Source organism: Somniosus microcephalus, chromosome 15, assembly GCF_052327205.1.
Source record: "Somniosus microcephalus isolate GS21.2 chromosome 15, FLI_Smic_1.0, whole genome shotgun sequence".
Lineage (NCBI taxonomy): Eukaryota > Metazoa > Chordata > Chondrichthyes > Squaliformes > Somniosidae > Somniosus > Somniosus microcephalus.
In genome coordinates this window covers 55,519,729-55,539,374 of record NC_141001.1, presented here as the reverse complement: position 1 = coordinate 55,539,374, position 19,646 = coordinate 55,519,729, and the positions used below count along the sequence as shown (strand labels likewise).

Genomic DNA, 19,646 nt, shown 5'->3' with positions numbered 1-19,646 from the left:
AAGTGCCCGTTACATTTTTCCTTGATTATTGTTTCTAAAACTTTACCCACCACTGATGTTAAACTGATGGGCCTGTAGTTACTAGGATTGTCCTTACACCCTTTCTTTTACAATGGTGTCACATTTGCCACTTTCCAATCCTCAGGCACCTCCCCCGCATCTAAGGAAGATTGGATAATTATGGCAAGCCCTTCTCCTCCCCCAATTCCCTTAGCAACCTGGGATGCAAGCCATCTGGACCAGGCGACTTATCCACTCTAAGCATACCCAACCTTTCTAGTACATCCTGTCTAGCAATTTTCAACCCTTCCATTGCTTCTACCTTTTCCTCTTCTAAATATTTTGTCAGCACCCACCTCCTTAGTAAACACCGATACAAAATACTAATTGAGTATTCTAGCCTTGCCCTGCATCTCTAAGCATATATCACCTTCTTTGTCTCTAATAGGCCCCACCCTGCCTCTTACTACCCATTTACTGTTTACATGCTGGTAGAAGATTTTTGGGTTCCCTTTTATGTTAACCGCCATTCTACTCTCATATTCTCTGTTTGCCAATCTTATTTTCATCTTCACATCCCCTCTCAACTTATTGTATTTGGTCTGGTTCTCCCTTGAAGAATTCACCTGACATGCATCATACACCCTCTTTTTTTGTTTCATCATCTTCTCTATCTCCCTCATCATCCAAGGAGCCCTTGCTTTGGTTCCCTTACCCTTCCCTCTTGTTGGAATGTACCTAGCCTGTACTTGGAACATCTCCTCCTTAAAGATCACCCATTGTTCTGTTACAGTTTTCCCTGTCAATCTTTGGTTCCATTTTACCCTGGCTAGATCCTATCGCAGTGGGCTGCTTTGACCTGGATGGTGTCGAGCTTCTTCAGTGTTATTGGAGCTCTACTCATCAAGTGGCGAGTACTCCATCACACTCCTGACTTGTGCCTTGTAGGTGGTGGAAAGGCTTTGGGGGGTCAGGAGGTGAGACACTTGCCATAGAATACCCAGCCTCTGACCTGCTCTTGTAGCCACAGTATTTATGTGGCCGGTTCAGTTATGTTTCTGGTCAATGGTGATGCCCAGGATATTGATGGTGGGGGATTTGGCGATGTTAATGCCATTGAATGTCAAGGGGCGGTGGTTAGACTTTTTCTTGTTGGATATGGTCATTGCCTGGCACTTGTGTGGCGCAATGTTACTTGCCACTTATCAGCCTAAGCCTGAATGTCATCCAGGTCTTGCTACATGCAGGCATGGACTGTTTCATTATCTGAGGAGTTGCGAATGGAACTGTACTAGGGCTCCTTGATGCCACACTTGGTCAAATGCTGCCTTGATGTCAAGAGCAGTCACTCTCACCTGACCTCTGGAATTCAGCTCTTTTGTCCATGTTTGGACCAAGGCTGTAATGAGGTCTGGAGCTGAGTGGCCCTGGCGGAACCCAAACTGAGCATCTGTGAGAAGGTGAGTAAGTGCCACTTGATAGCACTGTCGACAACACCTTCCATCACTTTGTTGATGATTGAGAGTAGACTGATGGGGTGGTAATTGACCGGATTGGATTTGTTCTGCTTTTTGTGGACCTGTAACAATAAATGAGTGTGACTAAGCTTCTTGAATTTCCCTCCCTTTCTATGAGTGGCATCTGCTGAGCATCTCTACCTATTGAAGTACCAAAGATAACAACTCACTTTTGTGGTAGAAGGTTTCAGAGTACCCTCACAAGTTTAAATTTTGAATTGGCTGTTAAAGAATGACGTGAATTAATATAGTGCCTTATCATTCTTCTCAGAAACGTCTCTAAGTACTTCAGTGATCGGATGCATTGATATTATAAGCAGGAGGAAATGGACAGATAGGATGGAAGAATGTACAAAATGTCATTCTAAACCTACTTCCAACCCTTTTCCCAAGTCCATAGAATGAACCATTTAAAGTTTAAAAAGGAATTCTAATTTGAAGATTACGTTAATCACTGTGATTGTACATTTCATTTTGCAAATGCAGTAGAGGTAATACCATCTTTATTAATTGCACACGTTTTCTAAGCATAAGAAGAAAAAGTATTACAGCCTATATTATGACTACTTATGTTATATGTTGCACACTCTCCAATTAGAAGGCAACCATGTGCAAAAAGAATGTCATTATCTTTCTGTTGTTTGTCACAGTAAATGACCACGTCTGTATCGATGCAGAGAGAGGTACATTACGCCCTGGACAGTCCATTGTGGAGCATACAGCAGATGGTGTGTGCTACACTACACAATGTACGTACAATCAGGACAACAAAACTGGCTTCTACCAACTCCGTGTCACCATGGTCAACTGCTCAGCACAATGTGAAATGGTAATAATTCATGAAGTAGTTATATTGCAATACTATTTATCTTTGTTTCATTTCCTGATGATGTGATTAAGGAGGCAACAGAAGATTTAGTAAGAAAAGAAAATCTGTAGCAAAGTTCTCCATAAAAACTCTAACTTAAATAAGCATGCATTCATTCCAGCATCTGATTCAGCACAGTCTCAGTGGAGTAATGGATTTCATTCAGTTTGTACTATAAAGATATAATAGTAACATTTTGGTGAATTATTCTCTTAGGTTGCAAACTGATCGATGTACATCAGTGCCTGAAAATTAAACAGTATTCCACATATTTGGGAGTAGAATTCAAAAAAAAATGTTGATGGATACTGTGACAAAAATGAAGGAATTTTATCTTGTTTCAGCTTGCTAGTGGTTCCTTTAATTAATTTACAATACATAAGCAGTGTAAAAGTCAGCTGCACTTATTAAGTAGCTGCAAATTCTTTGACTTTGAGCACCTATCTACCGATATGTACAAAATGGTAACTTTTGAAAGATATGATTACTTTCTCTTTTTCCTAAACCATCTACAGAATACTCCCATATTGCCATGACCCATACAAAGAGAGATAGAACAGAGGAAAGGTAACAATGAAAGAAAGGGAAAGTAAGAGTAAGAACCCACTGTCCATCTCAAAATGTATAGAGAGAAATTACAAGATGTTTCAATGATGAACAATCGTCTAATGGCTCAACTGATCTCTTGTTCACACAGACCAAAAAGATCCCAAATTTGATCACAGTGTTGAGTGACGCGGCAATAGGGGTGCTACAATTGGCCTCCCTGCTTCTGAGTTAAAAAGGAAAAATCAGTCATTGTGTCTACTCCTGATTTTGATCGAGCAATCACTACTGAAAGTACATGTCTATGTATGTTACATGAGGATATGATCAAGCATCATGTGTGATGCTCCCTACGATCAAATATTATATGTTCACAATCTGGCTCCCAGATGAAAATAAATTACTTCGGCAAGGTACCAAAGCTTTACTGGTGTTTGTAGAACCACACTCAGCTAGGAACCAATGCCTTTAAGAAAAGAAGAGTAGAGAAAGAAAAGTTGGCAGAGAAATGTTATGTCCGTCTATCTTAATGTTGTGTCCTTCAATAATCAGACAACAGACTGCAGGGAACGATTCAACAGGTGTTTACTGAATGAGGGTTACTCTAGAACTAATTGTACAGATCACTACTCAGGGTTTATATACAGGTGTGGTCACTGCCGGTACTACAGTATACAGGAGCTGTAAAAAGTAGTTCTCCCCCTTAAGGTATATTATACATTACATACATTACAAGAAAGGAGGAAGAGAAATACTTTTTAATGCAACATTTAGTGAACCAGTAATAGTGCTGCTATCTTTGTAAGCCTATGAGGAGAATACAAAAATACAGTTAAATCATAATTTCTTACAATTTTGATATGATAAATGTAGTTAACCTTATACAGTTAAGAGTCCTTGTAATTTAACTTACTGCAATTTTTCAACACATTACGTATGAATCATGTTAACATTTGCCATCAACTAATTCAACAGAACCAGGTTTATGTTCCTCCTACTGACCTGACAACGTGTTGTGGTCTTTGCAAGAATGTATCCTGTCTCAATAACTTGGAGAATGAGACTACAACCATGCATAATGTAAGTAAGAAAGATAAAACAAGATCAAAGAGAATACAGAAGTCAACATTTCAGGTCTTGGACCCTTCCTCAGCCTACCAGTCCTGAGGAAGGTTTTAAGACCTGAAACATCATCTTCTGTTTCTCCACAAATGTTGCCTGACCTGCTGAGTATTTCCAGCTTTTTCTGTTTTTATTACCAAATGTCCAGCATCTGCAGTATTTAACTTTGTGTTTACAGAAAAGGTTAGGTCTGAAATTATGTTACATTAGATGTTTACATTGCACAGCCTATCTGATATGTGGGCTAGGACCTGGATTTCATAGTATATAACTGAGCTGCTTGATGCACAATAACTGTAAAATGTGTAGTGTCTTCCAAAAAAAAAATCTGAAATTGGAAAATACACCATGTAGGCAGTTGAGTGTTAATCCGAACACTACCACGCACAGTGGGCACATTACATTTTATCACCAAATGCATTGCTCTACTATTCCACTCTATTATATAACTTGCAATTTGATACTCGAATAAGAAATGATAAAATCTAAAAGTGAAAAGCATTTGCAGCTTTGGAACATCTTGGTAATTGTCCAAGAAGGTCCCAGGTTCAATCCCCAGTCTATACTGATTTAGCTGATTTCGACTGAAATGATGGTAGGAGCACTACAATTACCTCAGCACTGCTAGGTAAAGAAAGAGAAATTCCGCCTGCATTCTCACTCCTGATCACTATCCAGCGATCCCTGCTGGAAATGCATCTGTGTGGACATCAGGTGAAGACAGGGTTGGGCTTGTGCTACCACGGTCAAATAGTCTGTCAACACCTTGTCAAGGCTCAAAATAAATAATGCTCATATTTACTGAGGTACCAGAGGGTAGCCATGGAAATTTACTAAACAGAGTCAACACCTTGATGAGAAGGCGATTTTCCCTCCCTCATCTAGGATCAGTGAAGTCAGTTGCAGTGCTCCAACTGCTGACAAGCTGAGGTCAAATAACTCAGACCAGACAAGAGACTGAATAGAAACATAGAAGATAGGAGCAGGAGTAGGCCATTTGGCCCCTCGAGCCTGCTCCGCCATTCAATGCGATCATGGCTGATCATCCAAATTCAGTACCGGGTCCCTGCTTTCTCCCCATACCCCTTGATCCCTTTAGCCTTGAGAAATATAAAGACTTTCTGCTTGGTATGCATTTACCTACTGAGCCATCAGGGAAGACATTGCCTCTAGCAAAAATGTTTAAATATTATTTTAATTTCATATTAGTACTTTTCCTCAACTGACATCATTATGTCTAACTTTTATACATTTCTAAGCCATTTCCTGACCTTAGACACTCTCTAAGTGCTTGGAATGTGTGCTGTGTCCAGAATTTGTTCCATTCTTGTGGCACCTATCTTTACAGTCTGGGACAGTTTATAAATATTTTATAATAGCACTTGGAGTAACTAACTTTTACACCGAGAATGCTTTGCCTCGACTTTTCTAATACAGCAGAACTGTTTGACTAATGCCTCGCAGTTCTGGAGTGCAGAATGCCTTGAGGAGGTATTCCCTATATGAATATGTGTCACTTCAAATACTATACTGAATAAGAAAGTTTCATCAAATAAACCCAAATATGTACCTTGTAAGCTAAATTCCTCATGTCATCCTGATTTACAACCTGATATTTTCTCTTCCTTTCACTCAATTTTAGGGGAGGAATTACCTTAACAGTGACAAGAAAGTTTACACTTATAAACAATCCTTATAAAAACAATATTTTGTCCCATTTCATTTTTTTCTTCTTCTAATAGCCTGGAACATCTTGGATGTCCAATTGTGTCAGACATGATTGCACGGATACAGTTTCAGGACCTGTCTTGATCAGCTCAAGTATCAGCTGCCCTCCTTTCAATGAAACTGTGTGCTTGAAGGTCAGTGTGTCACATATCAACGTGCTCTGATGTGATTTTAATGAGGATTTATTTTAGATCATTTTACACTCAGAAGCACAGCATTAGGAACCAAATTACAGAACCAAATCAAGCCGTTTCAGGGCACTTTCAAATTGGATGAACCTAGCCCTTTAAATAAAATTGCCACTGTGCAAGTGAAGGCAAATACTTGTGCCTCTGCTTATGCTTTCTTCATGTCGTAACAGAATTTCTTGACATCACTCTGGGTAAATGACTGTCGAGGTAGATGCTTTTATTATTTTTTTTAATTCAATATGGCCTGGCTAAGATTAGCTATTAATTATGTGGGGGAATTATGGGCCTGAGCCTGCTACCTGCTTACCCCATGACACAGGACACCACTAAAGCACTGCCATCACTGCATGATATTTTAAAGAATTATTTTGTTGAAATGTGTTGGCATAACTTATTCGACCACCATTATGCAAATTCACAAAGAGGTGGCATGTGAGTTTTTAGATAGAACTACATAGGATATACAGCACAGAAACAGGCCATTCGGCTCAACCAGTATGTGCCGGAGTTTATGCTCCACTCAAGCCTCTTTCCTTATCTAACTCTATCAGCATAACCCTCTATTCTCTTCTCCCTCATATGCTTATCTAGCCTCCCCTTAGATGCATCTATACTATTTGCATCAACCACTCCTTGTAGTAGCGCATTCCACATTCTCACCACTCTCTGGGTAAAGAAGCTTCTTCTGAATTCCCTATTTGATTTGTTGGTGACTATCTTATATGGCCTCTAGATTTGCTCTTCCCCACAAGAGGAAGCACTCTCTCTCTCTCTCTCTCTCTCTCTCTATCTCTTTCTCTCTCTGTCTACTCTATCAAAACCTTTCATAATTTTTAAGATCCTCTATTAGGTCACCCCTCAGTCTTCTCTTTTCAAGAGAAAACAAACCAAGCCTGTTCATCCTTCCTGATGGGTATAACCTTGCATTTCTGGTATCATCCTTGTAAATCTTTTTTGCACCCTCTCCAGTGCCTCTATATCCTTTTTATAATATGGCGCCCAGAATTGTACACCGTACTCCAAGTGTGATCTAACCAAGGTTCAATACAAGTTTAGCATAACTTTTCTACTTTTCAATTCTATCCCTCTAGTAATAAACCCTAGTGCTTGGTTTGCTTTATTTATGGCCTTTATTAACCTGCATCAATACTTTTAGTGATTTGTGTATTTGTACTCCGAGATCCCTTTGCTCTTCCACCCCATTTAGATTTTTATTTTCCAAGTAATATGTGACCTCCTTATTTTCTTACCAAAATAAAATACCTGTTTTAAAATTCATTTGCCAATTAGATGCCCATTCTTCAAGTTTATTAACGTCTTCTTGTAATTTGTTGCAGTCCTCCTCAGTATTGACTATCCGCCCCGCCAATTTGGTGTCATCCACAAATTTAGAAATTGTGTTTTTGATTCCAAAGTCTAAATCGCTAATATAAATTGTGAACAACATTGGTTCCAGTACTGATCCTTGTGCAACCCCACTTTCCACCATCTGCCATTCTGAATAGCTACACTTTACCCTTACTCTCTGCTTTCTGACTTGAAGTCAGCTAGTTATCCATTCTGCGACTTGTCCCCTGACTCCGCACTCTCTGACCTTATTCATTAGTCTATTATATGGTACTTTATCAAAGGCCTTTTTGAAATCTAGATAAATTACATCTACTACATTACCCTTGTCTATTCTCTCTGTTACCTCTTCAAAGAATTCAATGAGGTTAGTTAAGCAATACTTTCCCTTTTGAAATCCATGCTGACTATTCATTATTATATTTTTTGTTTCTAGATGTTCTTCTATTTTTTTCCTTTAGTAGGGATTCCATTATTTTTCCTATCCTATTTTAGTAGGGATTCCATTATTTTTCCTATCCTATTTTAGTAGGGATTCCATTATTTTTCCTATCACCAATGTTAAGCTGATTGGTCTATAGTTCCCTGGACATGTTCTATCTCCCTTCTTAAATATAGGTATTACATTAGCTATCTGCCAGTCCTCTGGCACTACACCTTTTATTAACAAATTATTAAATATGTGTAATAGTGCCTCTGCTATCTCTTCCCAAGATTCTTTTAAAATGTACAAGTGTAATCCATCTGGACCAAGGGTTTTATCCTCTTTGAGTTTGATTAGTTTATTTAATATATCTCCCCTTTTTATTTTAAATGCACTATATCATTTCTAATCCCATCTTCCGATGTCATGTCCACCTGATCTGTCTCCCTGGTAAATACTGAAGCAAAGTGATTATTTAATATTTCTGCCATTTTGCTATCGCTGCCTGTGGTATTGTCCTGATCGTCCCTTAGTGGCTGTATTCCCATCCTTTTTTTTATTTATATGCCTGTAGAATATTTTACTATTTTGTTTTATTTCCTTTATAATTTAATTTCATAGTTCCTCTTTGCCGTCCTCATTGGTTTTTTTGGACTTCTCGCCTAATCTCTTCATATTCTCCCTTGTCATGCTCTCCCCTGCTGTCCATGTACTTAGTGTATGAATCTTTCATTACCCTCTATTTTTCCCTATGTCTTTATTCATCCATGGTGTCTCATTACTGTTTAGCTTGTTCTTGATTTTTAGCGGAATATATTTTTCCTGGACTCTGTTGAACACCATTTTAAATGTTTCCCATTGCTGTTCTACGTCATTGTTTGCCAATATTTTTATCCATTTTATTTTCCCAAGTTCTATTCTCAGCCCTTCAAAATTGGCTTTTCTCCAGTCTATTACCCTGGTCTTCGTCATACTTATGCCCTTCTCAATTATTATCTTAAATCGTATTATATTATGGTCACTGTTGCCTTGATGTTCCCCTACTTTTACTTCTCATCTGCTCTGCTTCATTCCCCATTTATTAGATCCAGTAGCGAATCCTCCCTTGCTGGGCTTTTTACATATTGGGTTAGAAAGGAGTCCTGTACACATTGTAGGAGCTCCAATCCCTTATCCCCTTTACCTACCTCTTCTGGTCAATTAAATTTGGGGTAGTTGAAATCCTCCATGATTATTATTCTAATTTTTTTACTCATTTCCCTAATTTGTTTGAATATTTCTTCCTCCATCTCCATTAGGTGGCCTGTAGACTACCCCTATTAGTGTGATTGATCCTTTATTATCTTTTACCTCTATCCACAGGGATTCTATTTCTGTCTTACTGAAAGCTGCATCACTTTTTCTAATGTTATCTCTAATAAGAAGAGTTACTCCACCTCCCCTTTTTCCCTCTCTAACTTTTCTAAATATGTTGTACCCTGCAATGTTTAATTCCCAGTCCTGATTTTTCTGTAGCCATATCTCAGTAATTACTATATCTGGTTCCTTGCAATGTATTATTGCCTCCAGTTCCCCTGTTTTAATATGGACACTGAGCTGGATTTCCATGGGGAAGTTGTGTTGTGGGTGGGGGGGGTCCAATGTGGGTGGGAAACTCAGGAGGAGGGGTTTCCCGCAGGCCCTGCCGACTTTAACGGCAGGGCCTGATTTGCATCTGAAGCCTCTGTTTCCCACCCGCAGATGGAGAGGCTGGCTGACTGCGGATGGGTAGGCCTGTGGCATTAGACCGCACAGATGATGGAGAGAGGGATCAATTGAGGGACCGGTGTCGGCCTCCGGAGGATTGGGGGGGGGGAAATGGGGAGAAGAAAGATTGGGGCTGTCGAGGAACCGGGTTGTGGGGGGAAGGAAGATCAGGGCAATCGAGGGACTGGGGATGGAATGGGGGGGAAGGAAGATCAGGGCTGTGGAGGGAGAAGGAAGATCGGGGCCATCGAAGGGGGGGTGGGGGAAGGAAGGAAGATTGGGGCTGTCGAGGGACTTGGGGGGGAGGGAGAAGGAAGATCGGGGCCATCGAGGGACTTGGGGGAGGGAAGGAAGATTGGGGCTGTCGAGGGACTTGGGGGGGAGGGAGAAGGAAGATCGGGGCCATCGAAAGGGGGGTGGGGGAGGGAAGGAAGATTGGGGCCGTCGAGGGACTTGGGGGGAGGGAGAAGGAAGATCGGGGCCATCGAGGGACTTGGGGGGAGGGAGAAGGAAGATCGGGGCCATCGAGGGACTTGGGGGGAGGGAGAAGGAAGATCGGGGCCATCGAGGGACTTGGGGGGAGGGAGAAGGAAGATCGGGGCCATCGAGGGACCGGGGGTGGGATGGGGGGAAGGAAGATCAGGGCTGTGGAGGGAGAAGGAAGATCGGGGCCATCGAGGGACTTGGGCGGGGGGGGGGTGCAGAAGGAAGATCGGGGCCATCGAGGGACTTGGGCGGGGGGGGGAGGAAGATCGGGGCCATCGAGGGAGTTGGGCGGGGGGGGAAGGAAGATCGGGGCCATCGAGGGACTTGGGCGGGGAAGGAAGATCGGGACCATCGAGGGACTTGGGCGGTGGGGGGGGAAGGAAGATCGGGGCCATTGAGGGACTTGGGCGGCGGGGGGGGGAAGGAAGATCGGGGCCATCGAGGGACTTGGGCGGGGGGGGTGGTGGGAAGGGAGATCGGGCCATCGAGGGACTTGGGCGGGGGGGGTGGTGGGAAGGGAGATCGGGCCATCGAGGGACTTGGGCGGGGGTGGGAAGGAAGATCGGGGCCATCGAGGGACTTGGGCGGTGGGGGGGGAAGGAAGATTGGGGCCATCGAGGGACTTGGGTGGGGGGGAAGGAAGATCGGGGCCATCGAGGGACTTGGGTGGGGGGGGAAGGAAGATCGGGGCCATCGAGGGACTTGGGCGGGGGGGGGAAGGAAGATCGGGGCCATCGAGGGACTTGGGTGGGGGGGAAGGAAGATCGGGGCCATCGAGGGACTTGGGCGGGGGGGGGGAAGGAAGATCAGGGCCATCGAGGGACTTGGGCGGGGGGGGGAAGGAAGATCGGGGCCATCGAGGGACTTGGGTGGGGGGGGGGAAGGAAGATCGGGGCCACCAAGGGACTGGGGGTGGAGGGGGTGCTGGTGGGGGAGGGAAGGAAGATTGGGACCATTGAGGGACTTTGGTGGGGGAGGGAAGGAAGATCGGGGCCATCGAGAGACCGGGGGTGGCTGGAGGGGTGGAAGGAAGACCGGGGCCGTTGAGGGACATGGGTGGTGGGGGGGGAGGAGGTGGAGAAAAGAGAAGATCGGGGCAGGCCATCGTAGGATCGTGGCCGGCCTCAGGCTGAACGGGGAGTGGGAGTTGAAGAGAAGATTGAGGTGTGTAAAACCCATCCAGCTACAGTTAAAAGCAAAATGTAGGATAAAGAGGCATCCAGTCTCATTGTAATATTTAAGTTGACATCTCACCTCCCGGCAGCGGGTTGGCTGCCCGACCCCGTCTGGCGTCCTCCCCTCCGCCCCCCCCCCCCCCCCCCGTTAAAACCGGAAGTGGGCGGATTGGAGGCGGGTTGAGGTCGGGATTCTGATTTTTAACAATTTAACTACCCCCACGCTCCAAACCCACCCATTTGTTTAGGTTAAAACCACCCCTCCCACCCCCACTGTGTGCATTGCTGTCCAGACAGTATAACTCATTTTTAATAGCAGTTTCTCTCACTATATTTTTAACCATCTTTTTACACTCCAGTTCTATAACTCTACTTATTCCCTGGCCATTTATGCACAAATCATTGAAGGTGGCAGAGCAGGTTGAGAAAGCGATTAAAAATGTATCCTGTGCTTCATAGAGGAATAGAGTACAAAAGCAAGAAAGTTATGATGAACCTTTATAAAATACTAATTTGACTTCAACTGGAGTATTGTGTCCAATTCTGGGCACCGCACTTTAGGAAGGATGTGAAGGCCTTTAAGAGGGTGCAGAAAAGATTTATGAGAATGATTCCAGGAATGAGTGACTTAAGTTACGTGGATAGACTAGAGAAGCTGGGGTTGTTCTCCTTGGAGCAGAGAAGCTTGAGAGGAGATTTGATAGAGGTGTTCAAAATCATGATGGGTCTAGATAGAGTAGATAGAGAGAAACTGTTCCCATTGGCAGAAGGGTCGAGAACCGGAGGACACAGATTTAAGGTGATTGGCAGAAGAACCAAAATAATTACGCATCGTTTGATTAGGATCTGGAATGCACTGCCTGAAAGGGTGGTGGAGGCAGACTCAATCGTGGTTTTCAAAAGGGAATTGGATAAGTACCTGAAGGAAAAAAAATTGCAGAGCTACGGGGAAAGGGTGGGGGAGTGGGACTAGCTGAAGTGCTCTTGCCGAGAGCTGGCATGGGCTCGACTGGCCTACTGGCCTTCTGCTGTGCTGTAACCATTCTATGATTATTTTCTAGTCTATGATTTTAGATTTATCCACTAATGAGGCAACAATGCTAGAAAGAGCCCTTCCCAAACCTCGGGGCCTACATAATTCTGCCCTGCTGCTTTTTCTTGGTTTTTGCATGTGTAGCATTTTTTTTGTTCAAGAGGGAGGCCACATGAGCATTTCGTCTCCATTGGGACCTGCCATTGCCAGCCTGGCTAAGATTAGGGTATGTGTGAGTCATAGATAGCAAACTGGGGGAGAATCCAGTTGTCATGGTCCACATAGCAACCAACAACATAGATAGAACAAGGAATGAGGTTCTGGTGAGGGAGTTTGAGAAGCTAGGGTCAAATTAAAATGCAGTACCTCAAAGGTAATAATAACTGGATTGTTACCCAAGCCACATGGAAATTGACATAGGGACAAGCAGATCAGAGAGTTAAATGCACGGCTCAAAGAGTGGTGTGGGAGGAAAGGGTTTCGATTCATGGGGCACTGGTACCAGTACTGGGGAAAGAGGGAGCTGTTCCTTTGGGACGGGCTCCACTTAAACCAAGCTGGGATCGGTGCCCTGCCGATTTGAATAACTAGGGCTGTAGAGTTAAAATGGGATTAGAATAGATAGGGCTTGATGGCCAGCACAAATACGATGGGCTGAAGGGCCTCTTTCTGTGCTGTATGACTCTATGGGGGAAAAATTCAGTTGTTTGTGCCTCCCGTTAGCGCCTTAAGAGGGCGCTAATGGGGCGCAAAGCAACAACACCCAGGCGCAACGATGTTTGCGCCGCTCGCGAAATTAACAAGACATTTTGCAGCGGCGCTAAAATCTGCCGGCAGATTGTGACGTCAGTCGAGTGCGCAATGCCCTGTTAGTGCCCCGGACTGGATATTGAGTAGTGCCCCCTGCCTTACCGCCTGCCGCTAGCAACGACAGGTTGAGGGGAGCTTTATGCTGTCAGAAAGGGACTAGGGGAGCGCTATTTAAAGGCGACCGCTTCCTGCCTTTCTTTGTCGGTGACATTTTTGCACCACGCATTCTGAGAGAGAGAGAGAGAGAGACTTCTGGAGAGATTCAACGCTGTGTGAAGGAGTTTTGAATACTGAGCAGCACTTTGCAGGTTTATTTTGATTTGCCCTTCCTTGCTTCGCCAGCGCTCTGAGGTAGCGCCTCGCTCCTCGGCCTTTGCGCCTTAAGACAGGTGTGAAGCGCCTGATTTAGCGCTCCAATCACCTCCAGGGGCAATAAAAGCCAAGTTTGCGATAATTAGCGCCAGGCGCTAAACTTTGCGCACGGCCAATAATGGCGGCCCAAATAGGGCGATACCGAATTTTTCCCCCTATGACTCTATGTAGATAGGGCTTTAAACTATAAAGTGGGGGGAGGGGAAATTTAGAAATCTAAAGAGAAAAGTCAAGGCAATGGAACAGTGTAGCAATCTGGGTAAAGATAAGCAGAGTGTAACAGGAAGGGACAGAGGCCTAGAAATTCAGTTGCTTGCGCCACCAGTTTGCGCCCAAAGAGGCCACTCAGAGGCTTTAGCGCCACTGGCCACAACCACCGCGATATTTAGCGGGGCGCTAATGGTGGCGTTAGCCTGTAGCGCTGCGCCGCCACCGATGACGTCATCGGTGTGCGCAGCGCCCCGCTACCGCCCCGAGCGCCATATTAGGTTGCGGCCGCCTCTTCCGCGCCGGCCGCAAATAGCGACCGGTACACAGGGGCCTACCTGTGGCGGTAGTGGGGCGAGTTAAGGTGGAGGTGCGGCCGGCTGCTTTTTCGGCGGCCGCCTGCCCGCACCTCCGTCCCCGGCCTCCTACACCACCCCCCCGCGGCATTGCCGGCTGTTTCCCGAGAGCCCGGCACTTCTCCTTGGTGCCGGGCTCATTTGCCGGCACTCGCGAGCGGGGATTGCGCTGTTGCAGTCACCTCCCTCTTAACAGTGGGAGGAAGGCCTGCAGTACCGCAGCCTGCCGTGCCACAGCGGGTGGTGCTGCGGCACTTTGCGCGCCGATATTCAGTTTCAGCGCCCCAAGCGGGGCGCCGAAAGCCTTGTTTAGCGGCCGGCTTCCATTTGGGGCGCTGAAACTGAATATCCCGATGGCGCAAGTGGCTCCGCGCGCAGCGGTAATTCCGGCGCCCAGGCGAGCTTGGCGCCCCAAACTGAATTTTTAGCCCAGAGAGTTTAACAGTAATAGTGTATTAGTGAATAAGGTGAATGCAGGGAATAATGGTAAAAAGTTAAAATTAGAGGCTCTTTATCTGAATGCACGAAGCATTCATAACAAGGGATCTACAAGAAATAAAACCAGCCTAAATATAAATGAAACAGGAAAGGAGAACATAGGAAAGACTAAACTAAGGGAGGACACAGATGGCCAGGAAATAAGTACAGTTATAGAACAGGAGTGTAAAAAGATGGCTAAGTCCTACCTTTAAGTCATCCTTGGTTCTGAGGGACTGCCTAAGAAGAAGCACATATACCCCCAGGCCTCTGTTCATGCACCCCTTTAGGATTGTACTCTTTAGTTTATATTGTCTCTCCTCGTTCTTCCTACCAAAATATATCAATTCGCACTTTTCTGAGTTAAATTTCATCTGCCTGGTGTCCGCCCATTCCACCAGCCTGCCTATGTCGTCTTGAAGTCTATCACTATCCTCCTTACTGTTCACTCTACTTCCAAATTTTGTGTCACCTGCAGATTTTGAAATTGTGCCCTATACACCCAAGTCCAAGTCATTGATATATATCAAGAAAAGCAGTGGTCCTAGAACCGACCCCTGGGGAACACCACTGTATACCTTCCTCCAGTCTGAAAAACAACCGTTCACCACTACTCTCTGTTTCCTGTCACTTAACCAATTTTGTATCCATGCTGTCACTATCCCTTTTATTCCATGGGCTTCAACTTTGCTGGCAAGCCTATTATGTGGCACTTTATCAAACACCTTTTGGAAGTCCATGTACACCACATCAACCGCATTTCCCTCATCAACCCTCTCTGTTACCTCATCAAAAAACTCGATCAAGTTAGTTAAACAAAATTTGCCTTTAACAAATCCGTGCTGGCTTTCCTTGATTAATCCACACTTGTCCAAGTGACTGTTAATTTTGTCCCTGATTATCATTTCTAAAAGCTTCTCCACTACCGAGGTTAAACTGGCTGGCCTGTAGTTGCTGGGTTTATTCTTACACACTTTTTTGAACAAGGATGTAACATTTGCAATTCTCCAGTCCTCTGGCACCACTCTTGTACCGAAGGAAGATTGAAAGATTATGGCCAATACCTCTGCGATTTCCACCTTAACTTCCCTCAACATCCGAGGGTGCATTTCATCCGGTCCTAGTGACTTACCTACTAGTACGTCCTCTTTATCAATTTTTATCCCATCCAGTATCTCCACTACCTCCTCTTTCTTTGGCAGCATCTTCTTCCTTGGTAAAGGCAGATGCAAAGTACTCATTTAGTACCTTAGCCATGCCCTTTGTCTCCATGCGTAGGTCTCCTTTTTGGCCCCTAATCGGCCCCACCCCTCCTCTTACTACCCGTTTACTATTTATATGCCTACAGAAGACTTTTGAATTCTCTTTTATGTCAGCTGCCAATCTACTCTCATACTCTCACTTTGCCCCTCTTACTTTCTTTTTCACTTCCCCTCTGAACTTTCTATATTCAGCCTGATTCTCACTTGTATTCTCAACCTGACATCTGTCATATGCATTCTTTTTCTGCTTCATCTTACTTTCTATCTCTTTCAGCATCCAGGGAGATCTGACTTTGGTTGCCCTACCTTTCCCCCTTGTGGGAATGTACCTCGACTGTACCCGAACCATCTCCTCTTTAAAGGCAGCCCATTGTTCTATTACAGTTTTGGTGCCAATCTTTGATTCCAATTTATCTGGGCCAGATCCGTTCCCAACCCACTGAAATTGGCCTTCCTCCAATTAAGTATTTTTACTCTAGATTGCTCCCTGTCCTTTTCCATAGCTAATCTAAACCTTATGAGACTATGATCACTGTTTCTTAAATGTTCCCCTACTGACACTTGCTCCACTTGCCCCATCAGTGGTGGGTAAAGTTTTAGAAACAATAATCAAGGAAAAAATTAATGGGCATTTGGAGAGGTTTAAGCTAATTAAGGAGAGCCAACATGGGTTTGTAAAAAGATTGTGTTTGATTAATCTAATTGAATTTTTGATGAAGTAACAGGGAGGATTGATGAAGGGAATGCAATGGATGTTGTCTACATGGATTTTTGGAAGGTGTTTGACAAGGTACACCTAGAAGGCTGGTTAACAAAATTGAGGCACATGGAATAGGTGGGTCAGTGGCAGCTTGGATAAGGAATTGGCTTAAGGACAGAAAACTGCGAGTTGTGGTAAATGGCTGTTTTTCAGACAAGAGGATGGTAGACAGTAGTGTTCCCCAAGGGTCAGTGCTGGGGCCGCTGCTTTTTTTGATATATATAAATGACCAGGATATTGGAATACAGAGTAGAATTTCTAAATTTGCCGATGACACCAAATTTGAGGGTGTGGCAAACAGTGATGATGATATCAATCGACTGCAACAGGACATAGAAAGGCTAGCAGAATGGGTAGACAAGTGGCAGATGGAATTTAATACAGAGAAGTGTGAGGTGATGCATTTTGACAGAAGGAACAGGGAGAGGCAATATACACTTAATGGCACAGTTTTAAAGAGTGTGCAGGGACAGAGGGACCTGAGAATTAATGTGCACAGGTCCCTGAAGGTGGCAGGACATATTGAGAGAGTGGTTAACAAAGCATATTTGACCTTGGGCTTCATAAATAGAGGTATTGAGTACAAAAGTAGAGAAGTTATGTGAACCTTTATAAAGCGCTGGTTAGGCCACAACTGGAGTATTGCGTCCAGTTCTGGTCACCACACTTTAGGAAGGATGTGAAGGCCCTTGAGAGGGTACAGAGGAGATTTACCAGAATGGTTCCGGGGATGGAGGATCTTAGCAACAAGGACAGGTTGGAGAAGCTGGATTTGTTTTCATTAGAGCAAAGGAGATTGAGGGGTGATTTGATAGAGGTGTACAAGATTATGACGGGTTTGGATAGGCTAGACGGGAAAGGCTGTTCCCACTAGTTGATGGTACAAGAACTAGGGGACACAGATTTAAGGTTTTGGGCAAGAGATACAGAGGCGATGTGAGGGAAAACCTTTTTACGCAGCGAGTGGTGATGACCGGGAATTCGCTGCCGACGGAAGTGGTGGTAGCAGAGACACTCAATATTTTCAAGGGGAGACTGGATAGGCACTTGAGGGAAATAAACTTGCAGGGCTACGGTGATAGAGCGGGGGAGTGGGACTGACTGGATTGCTCTACAGAGAGCTGGCACAGACTCAATGGGCTGAATGGCCTCCTTCTGTGCTTTTATGACTCTATGACCTCATTCCCCAGAACCAGATCCAGCAATGCCTCCTTCCTCCCTTGGCCAGAAAGGTATGAATCAAGAAAGTTCTCCTGAACACACTTCAGAAATTCTTCCTCCTCTCTGCCCTTTACACTATTACTATCCCAGTCTATATTAGGATAATTGAAGTCCCCCATTATCACTGCTCCATAGTTCTTGCACCTCTCTGTAATTTCCCTCCAAATTTCCTCCTCTATATCTTTCCCACTAGTTGGTGGTCTGTAGAATAAACCTAGTAGTGTAATGGCACCTCCTATTATTTCTTGACTCTAACCAAATAGATTCTGTTCTTGACCCCTCCAGGACATCCTCTCTCTCCAGCACTGTAAAATTCTCCTTAACCAATACCTTCACCCCACCTCCTTTCTTTCCTTCCCTATCTTTCCTGAACATCTTATATCCAGGAATATTTAATACCCAACCCTGCCCTTTTTTGAGCCAGGTCTCTGTTATCGCCACAACATTATATTCCCTTGTGGCTATTTACGCCTGCAGCTCACTAACCTTATTTACCACGCTTCATGCATTTACACACATGCACTGTAAACCTATCTTAGACCTTCTTGTATTCTCTCTTAGTCTGACCCCACCTACTACCATACTATTTCTTACTCTAGTGCCATCTCTCTCTCCCAATCCTTTGTGCACTTTGTTTCTCTCTTCTAATGGTACATCCTGGTGCCATCCCCCTTGACAAATTAGTTTTAAACCCTCCCCAACAGCACTAGCAAACCACAACCCCCCCACACCTCCCTGGTGAGGATATTGGTCCCGGCTCTGTTGACGTGCAACCCGTCTGACTTGTACAGGTTCCACCTCCCCCAGAAGTGGTCCCAATATCCCAGGAAACTAAAGCCCTCCCTCCTGCACCATCTCTCCAGCCATGCATTCCTCTGCTCTATCCTCCTATTTCTATACTCACTATCTCGTGGCACCGGGAGTAATCCAGAGATTACTACCTTTGAGGTGCTGCTTTTTAATCTCTTTCCTAAATCCCAAAATCTGCCTGCAGGACCTCATCCCTCTTTCTACCTATGTCGTTGATACCGATATGGGCCACGACCTCTGCCTGTTCACCTCCGCCCCCCCCCCTCAGAATGTTCTACAGAATAGAATCACAGAATCTTACAACACAGAAGGAGGCCATTTGACTCTTCATGCGTGTGCTGGCTCTTTGAAAGAGTTGTCCAATTTAGTCACACACCCCAGATTTTTCCCCATAACTCTGCAAATTAGTCCTCGTGAAGTACATGTCCAATTGCCTTTTAAAAGTTCCTATGGAATCTGATTCCACCACCCTTTCAGGTAGTGCGTTCCAGATCTCAACATCCCTCTGTGTGAAGAAATTTCTCCTCCTTTCCCCTCCAGTTCTTTTGCCAATGATTTTACATCTATGGCCTCTGGTTACTGACCACTTACCAGAGGAAATAGTTTCTCCCTATTTGCTCCATCAAACCCCCTCATAATTTTGAATACCTCTATTAGGTCTCCCCTTAACCTTCTCTGCTCTAAGAAGAACAGTTCCAGCTTCTCCACTCACTCATCCCTGGTAGCATCCTGGTAAACCTCCTCCGTACCCTTTCCAGGGCCTTGAGATCACTTCTAAAGTGTGGTGCTCTGAATTGTACACAATGCTCCTGCTGAGGCCAAACCAGAGGTTTGTAAAGGTTCAGCATGATGCCCTTGTTTTTGTAATCAGTGCCCCTATTTACAAAGCCAAATATCTCATACACTTTCTTAACCACTTTCTCAACTAAGATTTATGGAAATCAATGGAAGCATGAATTTAAATTTTAGCTTATGGCCCTGACTCCTTGATACACATGAATGTGGCCCACAAAGATAAAAGCTTGGGCATCCCAGTTTAGTAACTAATCTCAAAAACTTGGGTTTGCTGGTGTATAAGTATAATAATATTGCTATTACTCTTCATTAACCTACTTTATGCAGCTTTTTGGACACACATACTTAAACTTCAAGGATTCACAGATGTTTTAGATTCATTGAAATTCTTTC

At 44.3% G+C, this 19,646-nt stretch overlaps 1 protein-coding gene across 1 annotated transcript in view; it reads left to right on the top strand.

The window, feature by feature from the left end:
- otog (otogelin) overlaps positions 1 to 19,646 on the top strand; it is a 332,167-nt gene that overhangs the window by 283,125 nt on the left and 29,396 nt on the right. Inside the window, exons 43-45 of the mRNA XM_086008512.1 lie at positions 2,168 to 2,346; positions 3,907 to 4,011; positions 5,796 to 5,915. Of these exons, the coding sequence (XP_085864638.1) occupies positions 2,168 to 2,346; positions 3,907 to 4,011; positions 5,796 to 5,915 (404 nt within the window). The remainder of the gene's footprint in view (positions 1 to 2,167; positions 2,347 to 3,906; positions 4,012 to 5,795; positions 5,916 to 19,646) is intronic.